General features: G+C 37.5%; 5 protein-coding genes across 9 annotated transcripts; 2 read left to right on the top strand and 3 right to left on the bottom strand.

The window, feature by feature from the left end:
* The first annotated feature begins 239 nt into the window (after positions 1–239).
* Positions 240–2,664, top strand: LOC132194428 (uncharacterized). Its single transcript, XM_059615682.1, has 9 exons — positions 240–436; positions 505–672; positions 724–866; positions 940–1,104; positions 1,540–1,604; positions 1,746–1,885; positions 1,950–2,117; positions 2,172–2,314; positions 2,372–2,664. The coding sequence occupies exons 1-9, from the start codon at positions 304–306 to the stop codon at positions 2,537–2,539; spliced, it is 1,293 nt and encodes a 430-aa protein (XP_059471665.1). The 5' UTR covers positions 240–303; the 3' UTR covers positions 2,540–2,664.
* Positions 2,665–2,704: 40 nt separating this feature from the next.
* LOC132194388 (zinc finger protein 26-like) lies at positions 2,705–5,351 on the bottom strand. Of its 2 annotated transcripts, XM_059615629.1 has the most exons (8): positions 5,193–5,351; positions 4,904–5,023; positions 4,718–4,826; positions 4,452–4,660; positions 4,164–4,395; positions 3,952–4,101; positions 3,307–3,892; positions 2,705–3,230 (listed from the first exon to the last, which is right to left on the bottom strand). In XM_059615629.1, exons 2-7 carry the CDS (start codon positions 5,010–5,012, stop codon positions 3,343–3,345), a joined length of 1,359 nt encoding a protein of 452 aa, XP_059471612.1. In that variant the 5' UTR covers positions 5,013–5,023; positions 5,193–5,351; the 3' UTR covers positions 2,705–3,230; positions 3,307–3,342. The 2 variants fall into 2 exon arrangements, with proteins under 2 accessions (XP_059471612.1, XP_059471610.1); XM_059615627.1 differs by having other exon boundaries at positions 4,452–4,826.
* A 136-nt stretch (positions 5,352–5,487) lies between these two features.
* LOC132194387 (dihydrolipoyllysine-residue succinyltransferase component of 2-oxoglutarate dehydrogenase complex, mitochondrial) lies at positions 5,488–8,513 on the bottom strand. Its single transcript, XM_059615626.1, has 11 exons — positions 8,356–8,513; positions 7,945–7,975; positions 7,791–7,851; positions 7,659–7,723; positions 7,531–7,605; positions 7,415–7,470; positions 7,046–7,351; positions 6,819–6,994; positions 6,564–6,762; positions 6,260–6,511; positions 5,488–6,207 (listed from the first exon to the last, which is right to left on the bottom strand). The coding sequence occupies exons 1-11, from the start codon at positions 8,437–8,439 to the stop codon at positions 6,076–6,078; spliced, it is 1,437 nt and encodes a 478-aa protein (XP_059471609.1). The 5' UTR covers positions 8,440–8,513; the 3' UTR covers positions 5,488–6,075.
* Positions 8,514–8,643: 130 nt separating this feature from the next.
* Positions 8,644–20,350, top strand: LOC132194384 (AMP deaminase 2). 3 transcript variants are annotated; one of them, XM_059615621.1, is made up of 13 exons: positions 8,644–8,862; positions 15,050–15,236; positions 16,001–16,151; positions 16,775–16,982; positions 17,260–17,476; positions 17,536–17,665; positions 17,720–18,049; positions 18,109–18,272; positions 18,325–18,615; positions 18,674–18,794; positions 18,856–19,029; positions 19,086–19,196; positions 19,254–20,350. In XM_059615621.1, the coding sequence occupies exons 1-13, from the start codon at positions 8,724–8,726 to the stop codon at positions 19,404–19,406; spliced, it is 2,376 nt and encodes a 791-aa protein (XP_059471604.1). In that variant the 5' UTR covers positions 8,644–8,723; the 3' UTR covers positions 19,407–20,350. The 3 variants fall into 3 exon arrangements, with proteins under 3 accessions (XP_059471604.1, XP_059471605.1, XP_059471606.1); XM_059615622.1 differs by lacking the exon at positions 8,644–8,862 and adding an exon at positions 11,664–11,918; XM_059615623.1 differs by lacking the exon at positions 8,644–8,862 and adding an exon at positions 14,049–14,272.
* Positions 20,351–22,274: 1,924 nt separating this feature from the next.
* Positions 22,275–25,692, bottom strand: LOC132194386 (dol-P-Man:Man(7)GlcNAc(2)-PP-Dol alpha-1,6-mannosyltransferase). 2 transcript variants are annotated; one of them, XM_059615625.1, is made up of 10 exons: positions 25,461–25,692; positions 25,127–25,205; positions 24,941–25,066; positions 24,746–24,878; positions 24,507–24,680; positions 24,300–24,453; positions 24,103–24,247; positions 23,822–24,048; positions 23,522–23,767; positions 22,275–23,282 (listed from the first exon to the last, which is right to left on the bottom strand). In XM_059615625.1, exons 2-10 carry the CDS (start codon positions 25,133–25,135, stop codon positions 22,790–22,792), a joined length of 1,707 nt encoding a protein of 568 aa, XP_059471608.1. In that variant the 5' UTR covers positions 25,136–25,205; positions 25,461–25,692; the 3' UTR covers positions 22,275–22,789. The 2 variants fall into 2 exon arrangements, with proteins under 2 accessions (XP_059471608.1, XP_059471607.1); XM_059615624.1 differs by having other exon boundaries at positions 25,523–25,692.
* Between the last annotated feature and the right edge of the window lie 86 nt (positions 25,693–25,778).

The raw sequence follows: 25,778 nt of genomic DNA, 5'->3' as shown, positions 1-25,778 counted from the left end.
TTAATGAATGTCAGAATAAATGAGTATGTAGCAGCCATCATAAATTAATAGCACTTGATGGTTATAAATCAGAAAAAAAATGCTTCATCATGAATGATTATAAAAGGAGCCGAAAATTTAAGTACCAAACTTCTTTATCTCGACTCTGCCCTATCATAAAAGTTTGATGTACCTGCCGCTCCTTATCTCTCGATCGTGGCAGTGGTAGGGCGCATATTATATATTAGATTCCATTTTCTAGATTGCTCTCTTTTTTATTAAAGTCGTTCCAAGGACAAAACCTCTGCCCAGCCAGATTTAGCAATGGCCCCTGCTAAATTCACATACTTCAACGTCACAGGACTTGGTGAGACCATTAGGTACCTGCTTTCTTATGGCGGGGTCGAGTTTGAAGATGTTCGGGTCACAGGAGAAACTTTCGCCACCATGAAAGAGAGTATGCGTTTGATAATTTTTTTTAACTATTTATATTTATATAATCATATTCTGGAAATGTGCGTGAAGAACTCCCACTTGGTCAGCTCCCTATTCTGGAGTTTGAGGGAAAAACCCTCTTCCAGTCTATTTCCATTGCGCGTTTCTTGGCCAACCGATTCAACCTCGCTGGTAAGGACGAGTGGGACAAGGGAACCTGCGATGTTGCTGTCGACACAATCATGGATTTGCGAAATGGTATTACAAAATAAAATTTAAAAATTAAAATAAATTAACTCATTTCAACAGCTCTTCACGGGTTCGCCTATGAAAAGGACGAAGCGGTCAAGAAGCAGAAGCGCGGTGACGCGATCACCAAGGCAAATTACTTGGTCGGAAAACTTGAAGGATTCCTTGCCAAAAACGGAGGTCATTTCTTGAAAGATGAACAGGTATAATTATATTTAAAATTGGTATTTTAATTTTCTGATGTCTAATGCCTATGCATATTTTTCTTGCCGATAGCTGTCTTGGGCTGATATTCACCTTGCAGCATTCGCTGGCTACTTGAACCACATGGCCGGAGAAGATTTGTTTAGTGCCGCTCCCAAAATCAAGGCGCTGAAGGCCAAAATTGATGCTCTTCCTGCTATCAGCAAGTACTTGGAAAAGAGGCCTGCTGTGTCATTTTAAATTTTGCAGATAAAAAAATAATAAACTCTTCGTAATCATACATTAAAAATGTATTAAATTTTTTATTTCAAAAAGTAACATAATTTATTTTTAAAATAAATAATAATAAACTTTCTTTCTTATCAAAACCTCTATAATAAGGCTGTTTATGTAAACTATAAACTTAATCTGACTTAATCTATGACTTTTTAAAGGTGTGGAAGGAAATTAACAAAAGGGCAATATACTCAACAAGAAAATATGAGATAACACAACACCAAAAATAATTTCGGTTTACTATATTTCCTATATTTTGTACCATGGCCGACTCGTGCGTTTAGCGCTCAAGATTAAAATTAGAAGGTGTGTCTGGTGTTGCGTCCACGTTGGAGACGCTCATTGGTTTGTTATTAATTGTGTCATGTGACTTGCGAGCAATTCGCAATATTGCAGAACGTTCTGGAAGCGAACAGCAACTTTGCAAAAAGCCGGCAATTAATTGAATCTCACGTTTATTTGTAAGTACAAAAAATATTTAAGGTTTTAAATGTTTTTTGATGTTTTAAAAATATTAAAAATTTATACAATTCGTTTAAAAACAGTAAAATGCTTCCATACATAAAATAATAAGTGATTAAATATTGAATTATTTCTCGCAGCCCAAAAATGGCCCCAACTAAACTGATTTATTTCGACGTGACCGCCCTTGGCGAGCCCATCCGCTACATCCTTCACTACAGTGGCACAGAGTTTGAGGACGAGCGCCTCACGAGTGAGCAGTTTGCTCCAAGAAAGCCAAGTATGTGAAAATTGAAAATGTTTTAATTGCATTATATTTATTTATTATCCATTATCTTGTGCAGCATTCCCCTTCGGAAAATTGCCGGTGCTGGAGATCGATGGCAAAACCCTTCACCAGTCTGTGGCTATTTGCCGATACTTGGCGAAGAAGGCTGGACTTGCTGGAAAGGACGAATCTGATGCGCTGCAATGCGACATTATTGTCGACACCATTGGAGATATGAGGACCGGTAAAAAAAATATGGCCTTATTTGGAAGTATATTTTAATTTATTACATCTCCAGCTATGGCCGGATTCCACTACGAGGCCAACGAGGAGGCCAAAGTTGCCAAAAAGGAGCTGGCTTTGAACACCACGGTTCCGTACTATTTGGAGAAGTTTGAAACTATTCTCAAGGAAAATGGTGGTTACTTCGTAAATGGACAGGTAAAATAAATAACTAAAATTAACCCCAATTTAAAAACTCTGAAATATCTCTTATAGCTGACCTGGGTCGACTTCTGGTTCGCTGGCCTGGTTGACTATCTGAACTACATGGCAGGCACTGACATTTTGGCCTCTAGCCCAGGACTCCAGGCTCTGAAGGCCAAGGTCGAGGACCTGCCTGCTATCAAAAAATACTTGGCATCCCGCCCTGCTGTTCGCTTCTAAAGCAGCATCTTGTGCGTCATGTTTTTGGCCAGCTAATTAGTCACTTGAAACCAATTATTATTTTTCTACCAAAACAATCAAATTGTATTGAATCTCAAAAAATAAAACTTACTTTTTAAAAGCCATTTTGAAAGCGTAAATGAAACAAGTTTTTTTTTTATAAAATATCGCCAGAGATGTATTTTTAGTGATGGTGGTTACATAAAATTAAAAAATAACTTTGCATTTATCTTCGTCATTTTAAAATCCTTCTAGTGATTAGTGCACTATATGACTATTAAGAGAAAAATTACGAGTAAATTTAGTACAATACAGTAGCAATCGATCACATTTGTGGTGTTGTTAATCAAAAATAAAAATGGTGAAAGCTGGTGACAATTAAGCAGAATACTGCTTGAAATAAGTAACTTCATTTAAGGAATGTCAAAAAAATGACTTGGCAAATAAAAAAATGGCCGCCGACCTTAAAGAGAAAAAAATGGCTATGAAAAAAAAATGCAATTTGAGAGCGACCTGGAGTTTTGTCTTAAAAATTAGGCACACCTATAACTACCTGCATGGCTACACAAAAAAGGAGCCTTGATACTAAGGACTTCAATCCAAAGACTTGTGAGTTGCGCACTCCCATAATACATCATGCTTGCCGTGGGGGCTGATTGATAAAAAATGAACGGGAGACAGCATATTAATACTGAAAAGATTAAAAATAAATGATTTTTGCTATTTAGTTTGTGTGCATAATAAATTGTCATTTAAATATTGCTCACCTCTTTTGGCAATAATTGCACCATCGATCGGTTAGCCTATTCATCTTCAAGGTTCTTGTGCTTCGTTTTCATGTGCACAGCTAAGGCATTGCGTTTCATGAAGTACTTGAGGCAAAGGTTGCACTTCAGAGCTGTACTGTCCGAGTGCTCCTTGTTGCGGTGGGTTTCCAGGGCAGTGTCGGAGGGAAACGTCTGCGAGCAGTCGACACAAGGAAACTTCTGGCATTTGTGAGCTGCCTTTTCCTTTAGGCTGGTGAACTGCTGCTTGCACCTGCTGCACCGATGCACCTTGTAGGTGAGCGAAGTGTGGATCTTGAGATGAGTTCGTAGAGCAGAGGACGTCACAAACTTCCGATTGCAGAACTGACACTCATCCTTGCTCGAGTGCTCGTCCATCATGTGGCTCTCAAAGTCCTCCTGGCTCCTCAAAGACACTTTGCAATACCTACAAGAATGGCGGTCTTTTACGTGATGGTCCAACTCTGACCGAGATTTGAGTTTCTGGTCACAGAAATTGCACTCAAAACCACTGGACTTTTCTGCAGGCGAATGCACCTTCGGTTCCTTTGCATGAGAACTATTTGATCTAAAAATTGAAAAATTATTTTCCTTAAGAATTTAAGAAAATAAGGTAGGGTAATTTACCCTTTCTCGTTCTTTTCATTCAGAGATGAATTGTAATGGTCCTTAGAGGGCGAAGCGTCTGGAGATGCTATGGGGTGGCAATCGTGCTGCTTGAGTTTAATCTCGGACCGAAATCTGAGTCCACATTTTATGCACTTGAAGGCCGGGTACCTTTGAAAGTGAAAGAATCATAAATATTTTAGTGAATATGGAGTTTAAAAATTATATTTTACCTTAACGAAGTGTGAGACTTGAGATGGTAAATGAGATTGGTCGTTGAGGGTAACTTTACTCCGCAAAACTGGCAGGCCGTTTCGGAGCAGTGGAGTCGCATCATGTGCACTTCAAACTCATTTCTGGTCCTCAGAGGCTTTTGGCAAAGCTTGCAGGTGTTTGCATGACAAGTGTGAGGCGACAAAGGAGATAATTCTTGTTTGCACGTCTTACAGTTTCTGGGCATGTCCCCTGATAAAAAACGACTTTAATTGTTACAACAACAAAAATATCCACTAGATTCATACTTGCTGGCTTTCGCACACTTCTAATCTCGGGCCGTTTTAAAGCTAATTGTGTGTGAGTCCGGACATGCTCCACAAGGCGCGCCCTGGATCTGAAGCTGATCATGCAGAAGCCGCACAGGGCACCAATCGTGTGGTCCTCAAGAATGTGGCTAGTGAAGGCCTCTATGCTCGGCGAAGACATCTTGCACACCCTACACACCTGCACTTCCCTAAAATGCTGATTTAGTGATCGAAGATTTTTGTACGACTTGTCGCAGTGGTGGCACTTGTATCGTTCTTGGCAGTTGCTGCTGAATGAATGCGCGTCCTCGTAGAAGTCGATTTTCTTGCCGTCCTCGCCAAAACCGTTCTCACCAAATCCGTTCACCTTCAATACTGTAAATAATCACAATATCGCATGAGTCAGAATTTACTCTGCGGTGAGTCATTCATCATTTCTGAGCGTATCATACCACCATTCTTTTCCTCCTCAAAATCTTCTTCCTCGTCGTCGCTGCCTATGTCTTTGGCGGGATCGTTGTCAGTGTCGAAATCCTCACTTTTTGCACCGTCTGCTGACATTTTTATTGATCCTGCAAACCGACATTGGACTAAAAAACGGACATTTATAGTCAATCGACGCGCAGCGGCTCGGATCGCATTCCATTTCATGCACGATTTTGCTTCTGCAAAACAAAGCTGCTGCGAACAAGCTACTCATTGCGCAATTTTACGACGCGCCATTGAATGGATAAAACTCACCAGTTTGATGCGTTGAAGAAAACTAAAAGTGATCTATGACATTAAAATCTGATCGAACACATTTTGGTCCATAATATGGGCCAAAATTTGAACACAAACATTCACTAACGAGAAAACAAAGTTTGTAGTGAAGGTCAGTCAGATGTTTGTGAAACTAAGCGCGGCAAACTTAAAAAAACCTCTCTTCCCTCATTGGCGGCCGCCTTTGCCAACACTGGATTTGTATTTATCCTCTATTTTCTCATTATTTTTAATTTTTGCAGATTATTTATTTTATTTTGGCAAATAAAAAATATTTTTAAACTGTAGAATGTTTAATATGAAGTGCATACTTTACAAAATAAAGAATACAGACGGCGCCCATTCAATTCATTGCAGGGCCTCCCATATAATTTCACTGCAATTTATCATACACCTTTATATTACATGTTGACCTATGGCGTTCACAGGCTTGACATTGTAAAGCATGCCTTTCAGTTCTTCATACATGTGCTGTCTGTCAAATGCTCCTCGTGACTTATTAATTTCAGCTTTGTTTAAAGTAATACATGGTCGTGCAACTGCATAATAATTCAAGACAATAATCATCTATTTTTTTCAAATTAATTGCACTAGAAGAAATAGTGAACCAAGGGTGTTGACGTAGGCAAGAACAAAAGACAAAGTAATGAACCTGCATTATTTTTCGTCAATCAGTAATGCACAAGACTGGAAAATGAAGATTAAGTAAAACCAGATTGCTCAGCGAAATAATTGAGACTACTGAGAGAGCCTCCATCTCAGCAGGACTCCTTGCCTATAGAAAATTAATGGCGCGTCACAGGATTCAATGAAATGAGGAAACTATACAACACCAAAGGCTGTTCTGGGCTCAACTATTGATTCAGCCGAGCAGCAAAACTCGGGGGTCTTCGACGGCCGCCTTGATTTTGCGCAGGAAGGTCACAGCCTCACGGCCATCAACAAGCCTGTGATCGTACGTGAGAGCCACATACATCATGGGTCGAATCACCACCTACAAGAAAAGGTTCAATGATACGTTTCAAAATTCTTTTGAAATTCCTCACCTGTCCCTTGATGGCTACAGGCCTTTCTTGAATCGAGTGCATGCCCAGGATGGCAGACTGAGGAGGGTTGATGATGGGGGTGCCTAGGAGGGACCCAAACACTCCTCCATTGCTGATGGTAAAGGTGCCTCCATCCATGTCTTCAACAGCCAAAGCACCAGACCTGGCCTTTTCTCCGAGAGCAGCAATTGCTTTTTCAATGTCGGCATAATTCATGCCCTCCACATTCCTCAGGACAGGAACAACCAAACCCTTATAAATTTGAGAAAATTAAATCATAAAAAACTTTGCTTGTTTTTAATACCTTAGGGGTTGCCACAGCCACGGAGATGTCAACGTAATCGCGGTAGACAATGTCGCTGGCATCAATGACGGCATTCACAACAGGCTGATCTTGAAGGGCATAAGCACTAGCTTTGACAAAGGCTGACATGAAGCCCAGTTTGAGATTGTGTTTCTTCTGGAAGGCATCCAAGTTGGCTTTACGGAATTCCATCAAATTGCTGCAGCAAAATAATAGCTCAAGATCTATGACCTTATTATGTATTTGGGTCTGCACCTCATGTCGATTTCATTGAAAGTGGTGAGCATAGCGTTCGTATTCTGAGCCTCCTTCAGACGCTGAGCAATCCTCAGCCGCATCCTGTTCATCTTGACACGCTGCTCGGATCGAGTTCCAGTGATCTCTGTGGTCGGATCGGCAGGTGGCAACTTAACAGTGGCTGCTTCGATGGCCTGTTGGAATTTTTAGTAATATGTATTCATTTAATTTACAATTGGCCTCACCTGAGCATGTCTGATGGCAGCAACAGGGATCGAGGTCATGGGTCCAGCAGGGGCAGCAGCTGGCCTTGGTGGAGGCGGTGCAGATGGGGCGGCAGCAACCGGGGGTGGAGGAGGAGGGGCAGCGGCGGAAGGAGCAGCTGCTGCAGCAGGAGCCTCGGCTGCGGCGGGCTTTGCAGCCGGCTTCGCTCCTCCAGCTCCAGTGATCTTGATTCTGAACAACTTCTGACCGGCTTTCACAGTCGTTCCATCTTCAACAAACCTCTCTTCAATGATACCCACTCCTGGTGAAGGCACCGGGATAGAGGTCTAAATAATTCCAAACAGTAAATTAATTCAGGTTTTATCCGATATGTATTTTAAAATATTTACCTTGTCAGTTTCAATCTCAGCAACAACTTCATCCTCAACAACAGAGTCACCAACAGCTATTATCAGAGTAGGAATTTCAGTCAAGGAAATGAAATTAATAAAAATTTAATTTGTACCTTTTTCCCACCTGACGTCACCCTCAGAGATTGAGTCAGCAAAAGGAGGTACATTCACAATTTTAACGTCATCCCCTAATAAGAATAATTTCAATTAATTTTCAGAACTTGAAATGCAATTTAATTACATAGAATCCTGGACGAGTGAAAACTTCTGGATGGAACTAACCATTGCTGACTTGTCAGAGTTTGACTGCAACAAAGATTTTATTTTTTTTACTCGTTCTTTAAGGGCCTATAGTTTTTTTAATTAAAAATACCTGTTAGGTGATGTTGTCTGGTTAAGAAGCGCCCAAGTTGCAGCTCTATGCCTTGATCCAGCTAAACGCACAATAGAATAAGACATTACGATAAAAACAAAAAATGATTAAAACATTATCATGGAAAAATTGCAGTATTTTATAGTTTCCTTACCCAAACTGCTCTGCAAACGAGATTTCGGCACCTGAAAATTGTAAAAATAAATCATGAGAACAGATAGAATCATCGTGTTTTTCCCCATTACATTTTAATCAGCTAATATTAGATTTTGGTGCAACATTTTATGCACTGGCGAGATGCCCATTGCAAAAATAACTATACACAAAACTTGTTTTAACGGTAAGAAACAGAGAAGATAAGAAATGCAGAAGATGCTACATTTGTTGGGTGAGAGAGTCCACACCCTATTTAACCGATATTATTTATAGTTAAAAGATAAAATACGGCCTTTCAGCGCTTGCACTTTGCAGGTCAAATTTTTGCAAATCGGGAACCGACATTTTCACGGGCGGCTCGCCGCTTTTTTAAAAGCAAGATGAACCAAAAATTGGTGGTAAAACACACCCTGCATGTCGAGTTTCGCTTGCCCAACAGCCGAAGGGCCAAGCTCGACGAAGATCTCGAGGAACAGGCGAATATTCCAGCCATGTCCTAGCTAGAATTCAGGTCCGGCCCTTGTTTCCTTGCAGCTGTGAGGAGCTCGGAGAACGGAGCTGCTGCCAAAAAGTGGAGGAAAAGCGGAACTAATCGGGAATCGGGCCAATGAGAACGCGGCACCGAGTGGATGGTGGCACCCTCGGACGGTGGTTGCAGCAACTGATCGACATGTCAAATCCAGCTGGAGCCGCGCAGATGCATCAATCGCGTGGTAACACTTTCCGGGACTGGAGGAATATCGGCGAACAGGACTTTGATATCGCTTCTTCACAAGGATGAACGTGGCTGTCCAGGCCGAAGGCCATACGGTGGCCACTCCAGAGCGGCCGTCTCATTTTCCCGCTTCTTTTGACACGGACGGAGACGAAATAATTGGCTGCAGGCCTTCAGGAGAACGTTCGACCGAAGATGATGGTAGGTACCCTTCTGGAGGCCGGGGGCGTGGTTTAAAATGTCAAATTTATCGACCCCCTTGTTGACCTCAAGTTCGAGTAATTTTTAGTTACCAAATTACGCAATCGAGTATGTACAGAAATTTTAAAAACAATTAATAAGTAAAAATAAATTTTTACATATAATTAAATATTCATTAAAATTAAAACTACATATATTATTAAAATTACAGTAAATAAAGCTCACGTTATCATTAAACTTGTATTATGATATTGAGTACGTCAATGTTTAATGAAAACAATAATGAACGAAAGCAATCGTACATAATTGGAAGACAACAAAAATGTGCACACACAAAAAACAGTGCTTATAAAAATATATTTGATAACTTTAACACTTTTCAAATATTATATAATTTGTTCCATACTATAATATTTTAGCTTTTGATAATTGCTATTGAAATAAAGAAAATGTTCAGCTTTTGAAAGCGGCTGTAGTTCATGCATCCGCATTTCATGTAAAAGACAGCTATAGGCGTATTTTATTGCTCAAAAATAAAATCCATACGAATATAACTGTGAAAGCAGTTTATCTTGTTTATGCTATTTTAAGAAAACTATACTTGCGGAAGAAGAAGTTGACTGTGACACAATTTTTATTATCTGATCTATTTAATTATTTTTTTGCAAGGAAGCGTTATACTTGCTGTTTTTGCTACATCATAAATTTAGCAAAACTTTTTTTGTAGTTTGTGTTACTGTAGAGCAAGATAATTTTGTTTAGTTAGTAAAACGTAAATGACGTTTAGAAAAAAAAGGTTTTTTCATGAAAATGATTGTCTAATTTTTATACATCTAATTAAATTATTAAGATCCATTTAAAATTAAAATAATTTTCTTTGGTATAACATGTTAATTCATTTTTAATAATGATTTAAAATTTACTCGAAACCTAACTGCAAATTAAGAAAAATGGTTTTTGCCAGTCGAAGGTTCTAGAAATTTTGCACACATAATCCTTTGCAATCCTTTGCTTGACACCTTTGAAGTGCCGCCTATCATAGATTGTGTTGCTCTCGAACATACTATTTCCGTGCTCTGTAAAGCAAACACAGAGATAAAAATATTTTTTATCATTAAGGAAGGTTTTAATAAGTCGCACGCTTAATTTTGAATTTTATAACTTGGAGTTCATGTATTTAATTTTTGGTGATTTGAATTTAAAGTCGGCTTTTCCTAGATGGGTTTTGTGAGTTGTTTATTGTTTAAGAAAAAACAATATCCTGCTCTACATGTTTCGGCTGCAGCCATAATTCATGAGCTGTGGAATTATTTTGACAAGAATTAGTACAAAAATCAATATTTTTTTTAAGTGGTTTTTTTCTTTCAAAATATCAATTTTCCTTTTAAAATTATTTAAAGCTACATTTTTTACCTGAAAAACCGTAAACCAACCGAAAAATAATTTAGTCTTCTCTCAACCACCACAGAGATAGGTTCGCTGAAAACTCACGTTTCAATATCCTGACCAAAATCATTATAAAAATTGATTAGTTTGAAAAAAATTTCGGAATTCAATGTCGAATTTTATGTTAAAAATTGTTTTGCGGGAAAAATGTAACTGAATAATTTTTCACGGAAAACTCTTATTTAAAACTCTATATTAAACAGATTAATTTTTTATACTAATTCTTGTCAGAATGATTTCACAGCTCATGAATTATGGCTGCAGCCGAAACATGTAGAGCAGGATATAGTTTTCTCTTCAACAAAAAACAAGTCACAAAACCCATCGAGGAAAAGCTGACTTTAAATTCAAATCACCACGAATCAACCCTCGCTCGTGAATATTAATTTTCATTCTCAATTCAATGCTCGTCATGCATCTAATATTTGCATCTGAAGTTGACGTAAATAAAACTTTATTTTATTTATATAAATTTTGAATGTTTTTTCATCAGGTTAATCTGTGCAATGGAAACAACTCTCCCAACGCTAGCGTTTTTTTTATCTTTTATCCAGGATGCCTCTTCGAGATATTATTATTTGTTAACTTACTCTTAATTTGACCTTAAATAATTATTTATAATTGTGCTCCTTTTCAGATGTGTTGCCACAGGAAAAATAAATTTTACACATTTAATGATAAATTTTGATTCAATATTAATTCCAGAAATTTAAAGAAATTATGAACCTTTGATTCTTTCAAAAAGAATTGCATTTTGTAGTTGACTTTTAATTTTTTTTATAATTTATGTTTAAAAATAAAAGGCCTTTTGTCCTGGCAACGGGGAAACACGGGCCGAAAAATGTCCCTTCAATCGGGGAAAAAATACAAGTTCAATGTTCAAAGATTTGATCTTATCCGATATTCCACTGAACCAGGTCCATTTATACGGTGCTTGATAATTTCTTTTTATCAATTTCGCAGCCACTTGAAATGGGTACAATTGAAATTTAATCAGAATAAATTCGGAATTCACCACTTGATCCTCACAACCTCAATTGACCTTAACCATTAATTAACTCGGTTTGGCGCATTGCAGACAAAATAATTTGGCAAGACGCACAACACGCGGCGGTCGATCCGTTTTTTCCTCGCTCGACTTTTGCCAATGCTGCTGTGGCATGTTGGGACAGTTTCCAGGGATATTTCTGGAACTTGTTATTTTGGCGACGATCAGTCACCGATGAGGACAAACTTTTTCGCACCTCGAGGGAAAGCGTGTTTAGCGAGCCGGCTCGTTATTTGTTGATTAGGAGCGGCGCGCAGGCCGAAAATAGCATTCTTTCTTAGCAGGCGGCCTCTTGTTGCTCGCCGCGGCCATTGTTTGTTGCAGTCCGAGTGTGGCCAGCACTGCTTTCGCACACGCCAGCTCTTCTTCTTCTTCTTCCCTTAATTGTACCTCCAAGAAGTCTTTTCTGCTTGGCCAGGTCGTTTCTTCACAATGTGTTCGCGGGGGATCGTAGTGGGTGGCGATCAGTCCTCAGGGTCCGAGGACGACCACCCGACCAAAAACAAGAACCCTGGCTATCTTTTGGTGGTCTCTTCATTTGTCGACACCGACGTTCCTGCAGGTTCAGTATTTGTTGTTCCTTTAACCAAATCTGAAAAAAAGGGAAATTAAAAATTGCATTTATTTCTGACAGGAGCTTTTAAATTAAATCAGGAAATTAAGCGACTTTTCTGTAAATTTAAATATCTTGTAACAAAAAGGTCATATCGCCAAAAATTTATTGATAATAAGATTTTTTTGCTTTTCACATTTTTTTATTTTAGATGAAATTATTTCTAAAAATTTTATGTTTTTTTGCTGCCATCTACAAAAATTAACATTTGTAAGATTTGGCAAATGACAAATTTTGCAATCAAATTTTTTGCAAGATGAAAAAATTAAAGTGTAAAAAATAATTTATCCACAAAAGTAGTTAATTTAATAAAAGTATCAGCACAAATTTTCATAATACAAACCTCAAACTAAAACTTCTGCAAAATATCGGAAATTTTAATTCTGCTAGAGAACAAGAATTGAACGAAGTCAAAAATTAGAGCCGGTTTTACAACTAATATTGGCAGCAGAAAGTCTGCCAAAAAAATAAACAGTAGTAAAATAAATTACTTTTTAACTAACGACTAAACAGTGGCTTTTGATGTGGCGACAAGCGAATCTAGGACTCTAGAAGAATTTTGCTCAATTATAGGACGGCGCGCAAATAAAAGATTAAGGGCGTCTGCCGGGCACTGAAAGATATTTGGCTTGAATTGGCAGATTGCATTTTTTTCTGGGTCTTGGCACCGAACTTGGCGTCGCAAAAGCCCTCCTCTCTAGACGGACTGGGTTTCTAGAATCCATTTCTCTGCTAAATTTAGCTCTGCGCATGTTTATCATGGTGCGGAGTAAAAGATTATTCCGTCAAATGTTTACCCAGGTCAGGCCGACAGTTTTCTTGCCGACCCTCGCGTATGTATTAAAAGAGTGTCGCTCTGCACGTGCAGCTAATGTATGGTGTCGTTCGCATGTCTTGGGAAATAGGCGTGTTTACCATGAGAAAGCGTTTATGTCGGCTTTTTGCAGCGTTCAAAATTTTCAATGCGTGAACGCAAATTATTTTTAACTTAAACCCTTCAATTATTTCACTCATTTCATAGACTCCGGTTTTACTTTTCTACACGCTTCAATATTTAGCTGAAAATTACATTTTCCGGTAAAAATTCAACTTGATGTTTTTATTTACACCATGCAGGAAAACCCAATGCCGGTTGCAATGTTGAGTTTTGCAATGTTAGTGAGGAAACACGTAAAAAAACTTTGCTGGTTAAATCCAGCGAGTGATAACGGGATTTGGAATTTCTTTAGTCACTTTAAATTGCGTTGGATTGTTTTCTTTTATGCTGAAAATTTAATTTATTTTGCTACAAAAATTCAAACATTTTAGAAATAATTACTGAAATTATTTAAAATGAGAAAAAATATTTTAAATTTCTGAAAAATTTCATTGTCAAATGTATCGGAGTGAGGCGAAGAGGCGAATGAAATTGAATTGATTAGGGAAGGATTAATAAATAAAAGGAACTTGAGAAACGTTTCAAAGCATGAAAACATTGTGCATGATGTCCTGATGATGTCCAAGTATATAACTCACAAATAAAATTATTTGGCTACGAAAAATTATAAACTTTGCAAATTATTAATTATTTTCAGTAAATTTTAATTCAGGATTAAAATTGATTTTGATCTACGATTTTTTGAGCTTGTTTACTATTTTTAACCGCCTGTAACGCATATTAGAGCAGATAATTTTAAAAATGTTGCTTGCTTGCTTGTAAATATCAACTTGCTCACTATCGCAACTATTGCGCACTTGACCGAATCAACAACTAACAATAAGATTGGCGAGATTCCCCATGTTGATTCAAGTTTTTACCGCTCTTGTTTCGTATCTTAAAATTTCAACACATATTTTTAACTTCGCGTTTGTGAAAATATTTACAACTAGCTAATATGTTTTAAATTTACAATTGGAGGAAAAGGAAACTTAAATCACGTGCCTGAGTGGTTGAGAGGGGGAGATTTTCCTCGTCTTTCGCCATCCTCAATTGATAACAAGAACATATCGTTTTTATATGTTGAGACCCCTTTTGATAAATATTTAACTATCCCCGTTATCGTGTTTACTCGTTCGGTCTCTCACTGCTCATTATTCAGCGACTGGCGCAGTTTTTGAGAGCGCTCGCGATCGTCGAGAGCCTCTTTTGTTCTTGGGACAAATGGCGCATTGCGGGCAGCGAGTGCAATAATATAAGATTTTGCTGTGCGTCGTTCGGGGTTGAGTAGTTTTCGCTGGACCCGTGCCAGACTTTCGCACCCCCTTGGAGGAAAACACACTTTCATTATTCACCTGTGGCTCGATCTGACGGAGAATAATAATGTGTTGGTGACTTTCTCTCAATTTATTCTTGACAAGTTCTTTGTTTCTCATTGTGTTGAAGAGGTGAATGGAAATGTAATTGCGTGACGACAAAGTGCAGACGCGACGGCTCCAACACGAAGGGGGTTCTTTAAAATTTTAAATTATTGTCCCTAGCGTGTTAGGAAATTTTCTAGAGTGCCAAGATTTTTATGGATTTATCACGGTTAATTCTATTTATTATTAAAAGTTGAAAAAGACCAGGGAGAATATCACTAATTTCTGCTAAAACTTATAAAAATAAATAAACAAATAAATGCATAATCTTCCTCCGTAAACTAGCCCTACTTAATTTAATATATTACGGAACAGTTTTTAAAAATTATACCACAAATAATACTAAAATGAAACTTGAGAAAATTGTCATTTTTTAATTGCTATACGAATCGTCATTCTTTATCAGCTTTAAAATGGTATAATAATTACTTATTTCTTTAAAGTAGATAAGATTAGATAATTTTCTTAAGTTTTTAAGCAAACATGTTTTTGAAAACTGAGATTGTGGTACAAGGTGACCTTTCATTAAATCCGTTAATTTAACTCTAATGCAAGAACAGGACTTCAAATTATCTGATACAAAAATTTTATTTGTTTTGGATAAATCAATTTTCACGAAAATTCTGAATTCGTCAAAAGCTTTTTCAATTGACCTTTTTTATTTATGAGAGGTATATGAGACTTAATAATTTTTTTTTTTATTATTTATTGTTTTTAAATATTCTGTTTTTGTCTGTTTTCAGCTTGTGAAAGCCCAAACGCGTTCAACAGCCCTACGGCTTTTGGCATTCCTCGGGTCCTAGGCGAGGCTGGTGACTCGATCTCGCGCTCACAGGACCTCCCTAATGAACTGTCTGCGCCGTATGAGGTGCCCCAGTTCCCTATTGAACAGCTTGAAACAAAATTACTTATCCAGCGTCAACTCTCAAGGTAAATTAGAAAAATTAATTGATATATCTGGATTTTTTCTGCCAGATTGCTTCTCACTTACACTTTATTTTCATGATTAAAATTCGAGCTCGTAATCAATCGTCATTAAATTAAAATAAATTGTGGAACGAATATTTTGGCACAGACTTATTATTTTTTAATATTTTTTACTATTTGTTGAAAATTTTGCTCTCCCACTTGTGAGGATTGCTGGTTATGCAACCGTTCGGACCGCAGGGATTAGCTGGTTGCCTACCCGACACCTGCAAGGGGCGGTGTTATTTTTTTGCAAACGCCGCGTTGCGCGACCTTGTCCCGTGCATATAGCAGCTTGATTTTGATAAAGGGGGTTGTCGACGGCTGAAAATCACGTGGCCAGCGACGGTGGTAGGAAAATGAAATGAATCGGCGCGTTGGTTGGCTGAGTGCCGCGATCGATGTCGGAGGGTGAGGATCAGGTAGCCGACTTGTGGTGCACCTGTCTCAGTCATGTTTTGGTTGGCTGAGGACTCGAAACGCTCCTCGAAAGAAATTGTCGACGCACTCAGGTCTTGAATATTAATTTATTTAAAACAGGTTTCGTCATGTGAGAACATTTTTGACCCAATTTATTTTTTGTTTACTTTTTTAAATGATCATTTCCTTATTTGGTATGAAAATACCTCACAAATCGGGGAATTTCCCGCCTTTTTAATCCATCTAAATTATTCATAAGAAAATTATTCAGTTTTTTTCTTTTACAAAATTTGTATTTTTGGTTGTAGAGTTGCCCGTGACTTGGAGGACCGCAGAAGTCAGTACGAACCTTCGGTTGGAGTCGTCCCTGACGATGGTGATCACGCCTTCAAGCTGGACGAACATGACTTTGTGCCCCATTTCCAGAGGGTTTCGATCAGCGGCGAAGATACAAGTGGCGTAAGTTTCGGATTAGCGGCAGAAGTAATGACATTTGCGCACAGACCAAGAAATAAGTGGAAGGCCACAGTGAAGCCTCTCATGTTCAAATCTGCACCACAAATGTCATTTTCCTATTGCGTGCTTAATATTATATCGTCAAATCTCTATTAAAGTAAATCCGATTAAAGACTTTTTATCTCTCTCAGCAAATAAAAACTCACAATTATTGGAATTAATTGATTTATTACTGCAATTATAAAATATAAGTTTTTTAAATTTATTTGTTTGCATATTATGATCATGCTAATTTTTTTCAAATATATTTTTGATCAAGATATGAGTGATATTGGGTATTGCTTTGAGCAATCTTCTTGGTAAGGTTATCCAGTTGCGTTTGGTTTGAGGTTATGCAACCAGCGGCGGCTCCCTTGAGACGCCCTGCGCCGGGAAGCTCTTCTGCTTTGTGTGGTTTCTAGAAAAGCTGCACACACGCAAGCAGCAAAGAATGATAAACCAAGGAAAAATGCTGCAACCTTCCATATTTTCTGCTCTTTTCATATAATACCAATTATACAAATTAAATTTTCAATTTAATTTTTCTAATGCACATTAGCTTTTCAATTAATTGTGTTTTGTAACAGGTGCCACTGGAAGATTTGCACCACGCATCGCTGTTGCTGGTGCAGGCACTGCGCATCAGAGAGCGTTACATAGCAATCTCGAACCAGAGCTTTCCAACAATAACTTCTCGGTTCCTTCGGTCCATGGACGGAAGCACCTCCAACCCGCCAACACATCATGACTACAGTCAAGATATCATTACGCACGATGACAGAAAAACCATTGCAGGTATTAACAAATATTTATTTCCGAACTGAGCATTGTCCAAGTTTTGCTTTTTATATTCACAATTTGGAAGTCATTTTAATTTTCACATTAATTTTTTTATCTTAATGTGTTGTCATAAATGCTGTTTAAATTATCCGTCAGTACCAGACAAGATAATTTATGATTGAAAATCATGTAAATATTACTTTTTCCTTTATAAAGTAAATAAAATTTTATCAGTATCCTACATCATTTTGTCTGCTATGAATAAAAGTGAATTTAAAAAAAAAACTTTCAGAACAACCAGTGCACGCACCCTCTCAAATTGACCCGTGGGAACTTGAATATCCCGAGGACAAGAATTATGTGATCCAACCACTCCGTGGTGTTTTTCATGTCTACGATGACGAGGCAAATGCAGCAAGTGGAAATGCTCGCAACTACCCTTATTATGATTTGGCAAACTTTGTTAGTGACATGAATATGTTGTGCGCTATGATTGCTGATGGACCATTGTGAGATTAAGAAAATTAACTCATTGTTGTTAAAATTATCAGTCATTGCTCTCCAACAGGAAATCCTTTTGCTACCGCAGGTTGACGTACTTATCTTCGAAATATCAACTGCATGTGCTTCTCAATGAGCTAAGGGAGCTGGCAGCTCAAAAAGCCGTTCCTCACAGAGACTTTTACAACATCAGAAAAGTAATTATTCTGCAGATTTTTATGAGCATATTAAACAAAAAAATGTCAATTCAGGTGGACACCCATATCCACGCAGCCTCTTGTATGAACCAGAAGCACCTGTTGCGCTTCATTAAGAAAACCTTGAAAAATCATGCTGACGAAGTCGTCACCATCACTCGTGCGGGGGAGAAAATGACTCTGGAGGAGGTGTTTCAATCCATGAACCTCACCCCCTTCGATTTGACTGTGGACATGCTCGATGTCCATGCTGACCGCAACACCTTCCACCGTTTTGACAAGTTCAATGCAAAATACAACCCTATTGGTGAAAGTAGACTGAGAGAAGTTTTCCTAAAAACCGACAATTATCTGAATGGCACATATTTTGCCAGGATTATTAAGGTTGATTATTTGTAATTTTGATAGTTTCAACTTTTTTTATTGAAACTTTCATATTTCAGGAGGTTGCATCGGACCTGGAGGAAAGCAAATACCAAAACTCTGAGTTACGTCTCTCTATTTACGGCAAAAGCCCTGACGAGTGGGAAAAACTGGCCAAGTGGGCCGTTTTGAACGACGTTTATTCCGACAATGTTCGCTGGCTCATTCAAGTGCCAAGACTTTAGTAAGCAACTTTTATTTTTTGCTTTGTTTTATCTAATCTTTTAATTTTATAGTGACATTTTCAAGTCAAACAAAATCATCAACAATTTCCAACAAGTCCTGAGCAATATCTTCCTTCCCTTGTTTGAGGCAACAAACAACCCTTCAAAACACCCTTATATTCACAAATTCTTGCAATACGTCATTGGACTTGACTCTGTGGATGACGAGAGTAAGCCAGAAAACCCCTTGTTCGACAAAGAAGTAAACACGCCTGAAAAATGGTCGGACGATGAGAATCCTCCCTATGCTTATTATCAGTACTACATGTGGGCAAATTTAGCTGTGCTGAACAATTTCAGAAGGTATGTCGTCGATTGAAAGGAAATCAAGTTCCTTATTTGAAAAAAATTTGGATTGCAGAGAGAGGGGTTTAAATACTTTTGTGCTACGACCTCACTGCGGAGAAGCAGGGCCTATTCAGCACCTTGTGTGCGGATTCATGATGGCTGAAAATATTTCTCACGGCCTTTTGTTGAGAAAAGTAAGATTCAGCCCTCTATTGCCAACTAATTTTTCATGCAAAATCTTTATATCAATTCTAGGTTCCAGTGCTGCAATATCTCTACTACTTGGCTCAGATTGGAATTGCCATGTCTCCACTTAGCAACAATTCACTTTTCCTCAACTACCATCGCAACCCGTTGCCCGAATACTTGGCAAGAGGTTTATGTGTCAGTCTCTCTACAGACGATCCTCTCCAATTTCATTTTACGAAAGTAAGTACATGACGTATTTTGTATACCTTCACTCTCTAACGTAAATAACTTTTCAGGAACCTTTAATGGAGGAGTACAGTATTGCAGCCCAAGTGTGGAAACTAAGCAGCTGTGACATGTGTGAATTGGCCAGAAATAGCGTTGTCATGAGCGGATTCCCTCACAGGGTATGTGAAAATAGATTTGATTTTATTTTGTCTTGACGTATTCATTTTATAATTTAGGTGAAGCAGTTTTGGCTTGGCCCTAACTATACCAAGGAAGGTGTAGCTGGAAACGACATCACACGCACCAATGTTCCCGACATAAGGGTGGCCTATCGCAATGAGACTCTTATTGAAGAGCTGTCCAACATCTTCAAGGTGCACGTAATCTGAGGGTGTCATGCCTCGGTCCAAACTCCTGCTCCTCTCTATTTCATAAGCGATTGCAGGATCTAGATGTCACACGCGGAGGGCTCAAATAAAAGCGTAGTTCTATCGTGATCGGTTCTGTCCATTGAAATAAGTTAAGTCACTGGTAACTGTGTGGCAGTCGTTGCTACCAAGGAATCAAAGACGTAATAATGGTAAATAGGGAAAATGATTCAAAAGATTATATGGCGCCTTGAAAATTAAACAAATTTCCTACATTTTTTAAAAATTTCTTTATAGTAGTAAATTTTTTATTTGAAAAAAAACCCAGCACAAATCTTACTTTTTATCTTTAAGTATTTTCGATAATTTTTGTTTCTTGCGTTCTTGATTGCTATGGCACCAACGACAAAATAACGGTGACATAAAATCTCATATACGAGTCTGAGAGAAACCGATCGAGCTTGGTAGTAACACTGCATTTTTATGAGGACCGTCTCATAAATATTCTGATGTGACATGTCTAGATAAAAAAAAAATGATTGCCAAAATTTATTTCGACATCAAACCCTTATAGTTTTTAAATAGTGATGTAGCTTTTGTGATGTAGGGATCGTGCAGAATTTTAACTCCCAAAATTATTGTGATCAATCAAAACAAGCTAAAACAGCATAACATTTACAAGGAATATTTTATGAGGGTTTATTAGAATCAAAATTCGCTTAGAGTTAAAATTGCAAATGATATGTGAAGTAAAATGTGATATAAAATCCACGTGATCACTCACTTAACGATCGTATTATCTCCACGTCAATATTTTTATTATTTGGTGACAGAAGCCCATGTTCATAAGTACTATTTTTCAATATTTTTTTCAAGTTGCTTTTTATATTTTTCAACCTGTATTCCATTTTTAAATTTTCGTACCATTTTTATAGATTATTAGGCTAATGATGCAGTTTTTTTTTCTCAAGATTCATTAGTTAACAATTTTCCTGCCAAGTATAATCAGTTGTTATAACTTTACACTTCCGCGCAATTAAGTTTTGGTGCAGCTCAAAGACAGTGGACCATATGATTGAAAAATTATACTTTTTGAGAAAATTTGTAGTGTAAAATAGCACAATGTATGTATAACCCAGCAGGCTCTGGAGTAGTTAGAAAATATACAAAATGTATATTGGGAACGAAAATTTTGCAAACAATCGTTTGTAAAATCTTACAGGGTGGATCCAGGAATGATTTGGGTGTGATTGTTGATGAAAAGTTACCATTTTGAAATTCATGTATGATGTTGGGGTTGGAAAAAGGTGCTTCCTCCTAAATTTTCAGCTAAAAATATTGGGTGCTTTTCCGGGAAATCAGATTTTTCCAAAAACACTAAAATACAAATATCTCTGCTGCTACTAAGAATAAATGTATGCTGTTTTCACATTCAGACGTAACTTTTTACGCCCGACAACTTTGCCATTGACGAATTTTGCGTAGGTCAAAGGTCAAGGTCACTAAATTGCAAATTTCACTTTTAAACGCAATTTTCGCAAAGAAGCACCCCTCAGATTTTTTTTGCAGTATGGAAAAAAATGTAGCCCTAAGTGTGTAGAACAAAATACTTGATTTTCAGAATGGTAACTTTTACCATTTAATTTATAATAATAACTGAATATTAAAAAACAGTGAAAAATCACTTTTCCGCAATAGAAATTAATTTTCAACCAGCGATAACTTTGTTTCTGTTACAGAAACGACAAAATGTGTAATGACAAAAAGTTTTTGTCTTGACTTTCTGCATCCAACCATGTATCAATCAAGAAGGTCAGGTCACCTAAGGTCATTGACCTCGGTGACCTGTGACCTTGGAATACAATTTTGCAATTTTTCTGTGCAGAAAATAATAGCGCGTAATAAGTTTATGAAAAATAATTTTAAAAAATTGCAAAACTGTATTCCAAGGTCACAGGTCACCGAGGTCAATGACCTTAGGTGACCTGACCTTCTTGATTGATACATGGTTGGATGCAGAAAGTCAAGACAAAAACTTTTTGTCATTACACATTTTGTCGTTTCTGTAACAGAAACAAAGTTATCGCTGGTTGAAAATTAATTTCTATTGCGGAAAAGTGATTTTTCACTGTTTTTTAATATTCAGTTATTATTATAAATTAAATGGTAAAAGTTACCATTCTGAAAATCAAGTATTTTGTTCTACACACTTAGGGCTACATTTTTTTCCATACTGCAAAAAAAATCTGAGGGGTGCTTCTTTGCGAAAATTGCGTTTAAAAGTGAAATTTGCAATTTAGTGACCTTGACCTTTGACCTACGCAAAATTCGTCAATGGCAAAGTTGTCGGGCGTAAAAAGTTACGTCTGAATGTGAAAACAGCATACATTTATTCTTAGTAGCAGCAGAGATATTTGTATTTTAGTGTTTTTGGAAAAATCTGATTTCCCGGAAAAGCACCCAATATTTTTAGCTGAAAATTTAGGAGGAAGCACCTTTTTCCAACCCCAACATCATACATGAATTTCAAAATGGTAACTTTTCATCAACAATCACACCCAAATCATTCCTGGATCCACCCTACAAAATTTTAAAATTGATATAATGTCTCTCTTTTTATGCAATATTTTAGAAAAAACTATGTAAAATGCTAATTAGTGCTGAAGTGCAAAGCCTCTGGTTATTTTGAAAGCCTGCACTGTTATTAATGTGCTGTGTGTGCATGCGTGATTGATTGAACTGACCACGCTATTAATCATTATAAAATCCAATGTAAAAATCGTAAAAATCCTTTAAATTTTTGCTGTGAACATTGTAAACACGAATTATATGGAAATTTATCAAAATGTTAATCAAAATAAAAGGAGGAAAAAAATAATTAATATCTAATTACCGTTTTATGCGTTTTATTTCAAAACACACTTGAATGTATTTGGCGTTGAAAATACACTAACCCATATGGCAGAAAATGGAAGACGGCAATTTAGTTTTGTGTAGGACTATATAACAGGGTTTAACTTTCCATCTGCTGCAGTACATTATGCAAATAATTAAATCCGGAAACAAATCAAAATGTTAAAATGAAAAATAAGGAGTTCATGGTTGGGACAAGATGCAAGACGGTATCATCAGCAATAACCAGCTTCTCAAGGCAGTGATGGACAAAAGGAGAGGGAGGTAACTTCATTATAATCTCAAAAACACAATAAACATCTTTTTAGATAGTTAGACATTACATCACAGACAGAAATTACGATACTCTTGGGAGGTCCCGGCCATAAAAACAAATTAAAGACTTCCCATTGTCATTTTTTTTCTCAAAAGCTAAGATTTGCAATTTCAAAAAGCAAACTATACTATACTACCTTAATCTAGGCTGAGACCTCCAGTAAAGCGCACACAAGTTAAAGGTCACTTTTATCGTTGAGAATTTCTGTTTCGGCAGAATTCTCTGCTCTCTGCTTTTGATCATTTTTTTGTCTATGCGTACTTTTCTTTGCAGTCCAAGACGGAGTTTCACTTATCGGCTCAACTGCGTCAGTCTGAGAAGATGCATCAGCAGTAGGTATTTTGGGCTCTTCTATCACCTCATCTAAGGGAACGGTAGAGCTGTTAAGCAACTTCTCTAGCTTTTCGAGTCCGATTTTTTCATTTTCCAAAACTGAGGTGTAGTTGTCGTTTCTCTTGAGAATAAAAATTTGAGGCCGGGTCTTAATCTCCATTGGAGGGAAATAATTGTAATTGAAGGTCACATGCCAGAAGCCCTCCACAATGTCCATAGTGGTATGGGTAAAGGCATATGGCCGCAGGCTTAGAGAATACTTGCTTCTAGCCTCGATCAGCAAGTGAGAAAACTGCATCAGGCCTTCTCGACCCATGTTCTCTGTCTTGTCATATCTGCACAAAAACATTAAAAAAAAAATATTTAAACAGTAAAAAATTATCAGTTTTTCAATTCTTTTAAAAAAAAATGGACGTTTATTCAATTTAAGTTTAGTTAAAAGAAACAATTAAAAAAAATTAAGATATCAATTATTAGTCACTTTTCAAAGGAGGTCATTAGCCTTAATTTTTCTTAACTTTGCAACTGATCTGAATTCTTTGGTATTTTAAATAAATAAAAGTAAAATATTCACCTCCACTTGGGATACAGTTGGGTGAATCTGGACACCCCAGTCTGAGCAGCAAGATTGTCAATGTGAAGAGTAACATTTGTATTTGCACTTTCAAGCTGATGGATCCTTGCGATGGCTGCGCCTCCGGGATAGTTTGTCCTGGCAATGCTGAGCATAAATATGCTGAACATCAGGTTCAGGAGAATGTGACAAGCACAGCCAACAGCTAAGAGATTTTGCCACCAGGACTTGTCTCTGTTGCTCCACCTTTGCAAAAGTTTGTTAAAATTTTCAACTCTCTATGTAAACGAATAATATTACAATCTATGGGCGGCTGAGGCAACTGCTAAATTGAGCGCAGGAAAAACGTAAATGATGAAACGAAGCTCTTTGTGGGGTAGAAATGAGTAGAGGAAGACAAAGAGTAGTGCAGGAACAGCCAGCTGTCTGCTCCTTGGTTCCAGCCACAGACCGAGTGGCAGGAAAAAGATCGACGAAGCCATTCCTCTGGGAATTGCAGAGTAGAAGTACCACAGGAAAGGAGACGTCTGCAAATTAATAAAATTAATCGTCAAAGGAGAGAATGTCAAAAAAATTTTTACCCCGTATTCATGACTCCTGTTGAGAACTGTGTTGAACCACAAAACCTCTCCCTCTGGCCACAAAACACGACCCCAGAAGATCGAATCGATAAAAACAGTTAGGGCAAGACAACCTAAACCGCTGATGGCGCCAACTTTTAAGAGTCTACAAATTTTCTCCGTGAATTATTTTCAGTACAAAAATTAAAACCTCTTACTCTGAAAAGGTTATCCTCTTCAGTGCTAAATCGTGAAAAAGTAGAATGCCCAGGAGAAGTGTTAGTTCGCCTCTGAACACTATGATCGCAGCAGCTGATACGATGATGAATCGTCGGGGTTGCTTGCTCAACCAGAAGTGAAAGGCAAGAAGCACTGAAATTTTAAATTTCAATTTTTAGCGTATTTTTTTTACAAAAAGTATGTACCTAATGGTAAAGCCATGATATTGGGTAAGGGCCTGCTGAGATAGTACATGAAGTGGTACTGAGAAGCGCTGACCATGGTGAACCAGGCGGCCACAGCAGCACCAAACTCTTTTTTGATGGAGCTCAAGAGTTTGGAAAATGATCCAATTGTCACAAGGCCTAGGACAATCCTGACTGGAATTAATAAGAATCAGCGTCAAAGCAAAATCTTAAAAAAAAACTTGCAAAGTTTGACCTACCTACATACTGCATGATAAATTTGTTAAAATCGAAAAAGCTGATTATCATCATCACTGGGCTTGATAAGAGTGAAATAAAAAGTGGTCCGAGAAAGGTTCTCGGGACCACTCCTGGAAACTCCAAGTGGTCGTACTAAAATAATAAAATAATTCTCATCAATGAAGATAAAATTAAGACGAACTTGCAAAACATACTTCTGATAAATTAAACCGTAAGTATAATATGTCGTGCATTGCTTGCAAGTTGAAGCTCTCCTCCACTTTTGTATAGGGACAAACGAACAGGTGAACGACGGCGACCAAAGTCAGCCACTTAACGCCCTGTAGAAAATATTTAATTTTATAATTTAATGTTATTTTTGTTATCAATAATGCACTCACCCTTATCATGATTGCTTGAATGAAAGTTATTAGTCCGGCACTGAAAAATATGCAAACGTCGTCGCTGCCAAGTATGTATCTGAAAAATAGCATTTTCATATCAGGTAAATCCTTCTGATTTTATATTGCTTTTGAAGGATTTTAGACAAGTGGTAATTATGTATTATAATGTGTATTATTCAAATTAGATAAATAACATAAAAACTTAAATATGAAGCTATTAAATTTCTACCTTCATTTTTTTACGAAATTATAGTAATAATAAATTAATGTTTGAGAGATTTGTGTAATAATATTTTAAAGCCGGCAATGATTTTACAAAAATTAAGCAGACCTATTTTAATTTGCGGCTAGGTAATTTCCAAGGCTTCTTCCTTCTCCTCAAGCATCACTTACCACTGTTATCTCGTCAAATTAGTCTCCTTACACCCCCTGTTGGCCTTTTATGTTCATTGTTTTTGTCATTAATATTTTCTTGACCAACATTCGACATTCGGGAGGCTAAATTGTTGCTCAAAATCATCCCAGCCAGCCAGCAATCGGCCTGGGCCAGCTGTGTGACCTTCACTGCCACCTGACGGTGCTGAAAACAAACCAGACACGTTCGAGGGGAAATTTTTGTTCTTTTGTCACGTCGTAAATATGGCAACAT

Source organism: Neocloeon triangulifer, unplaced genomic scaffold, assembly GCF_031216515.1.
Source record: "Neocloeon triangulifer isolate White Clay Creek 2 clone unplaced genomic scaffold, ASM3121651v1 ptg000006l, whole genome shotgun sequence".
Taxonomy (NCBI): domain Eukaryota; kingdom Metazoa; phylum Arthropoda; class Insecta; order Ephemeroptera; family Baetidae; genus Neocloeon; species Neocloeon triangulifer.
This window is presented reverse-complemented; position numbering and strand designations above follow the sequence as displayed.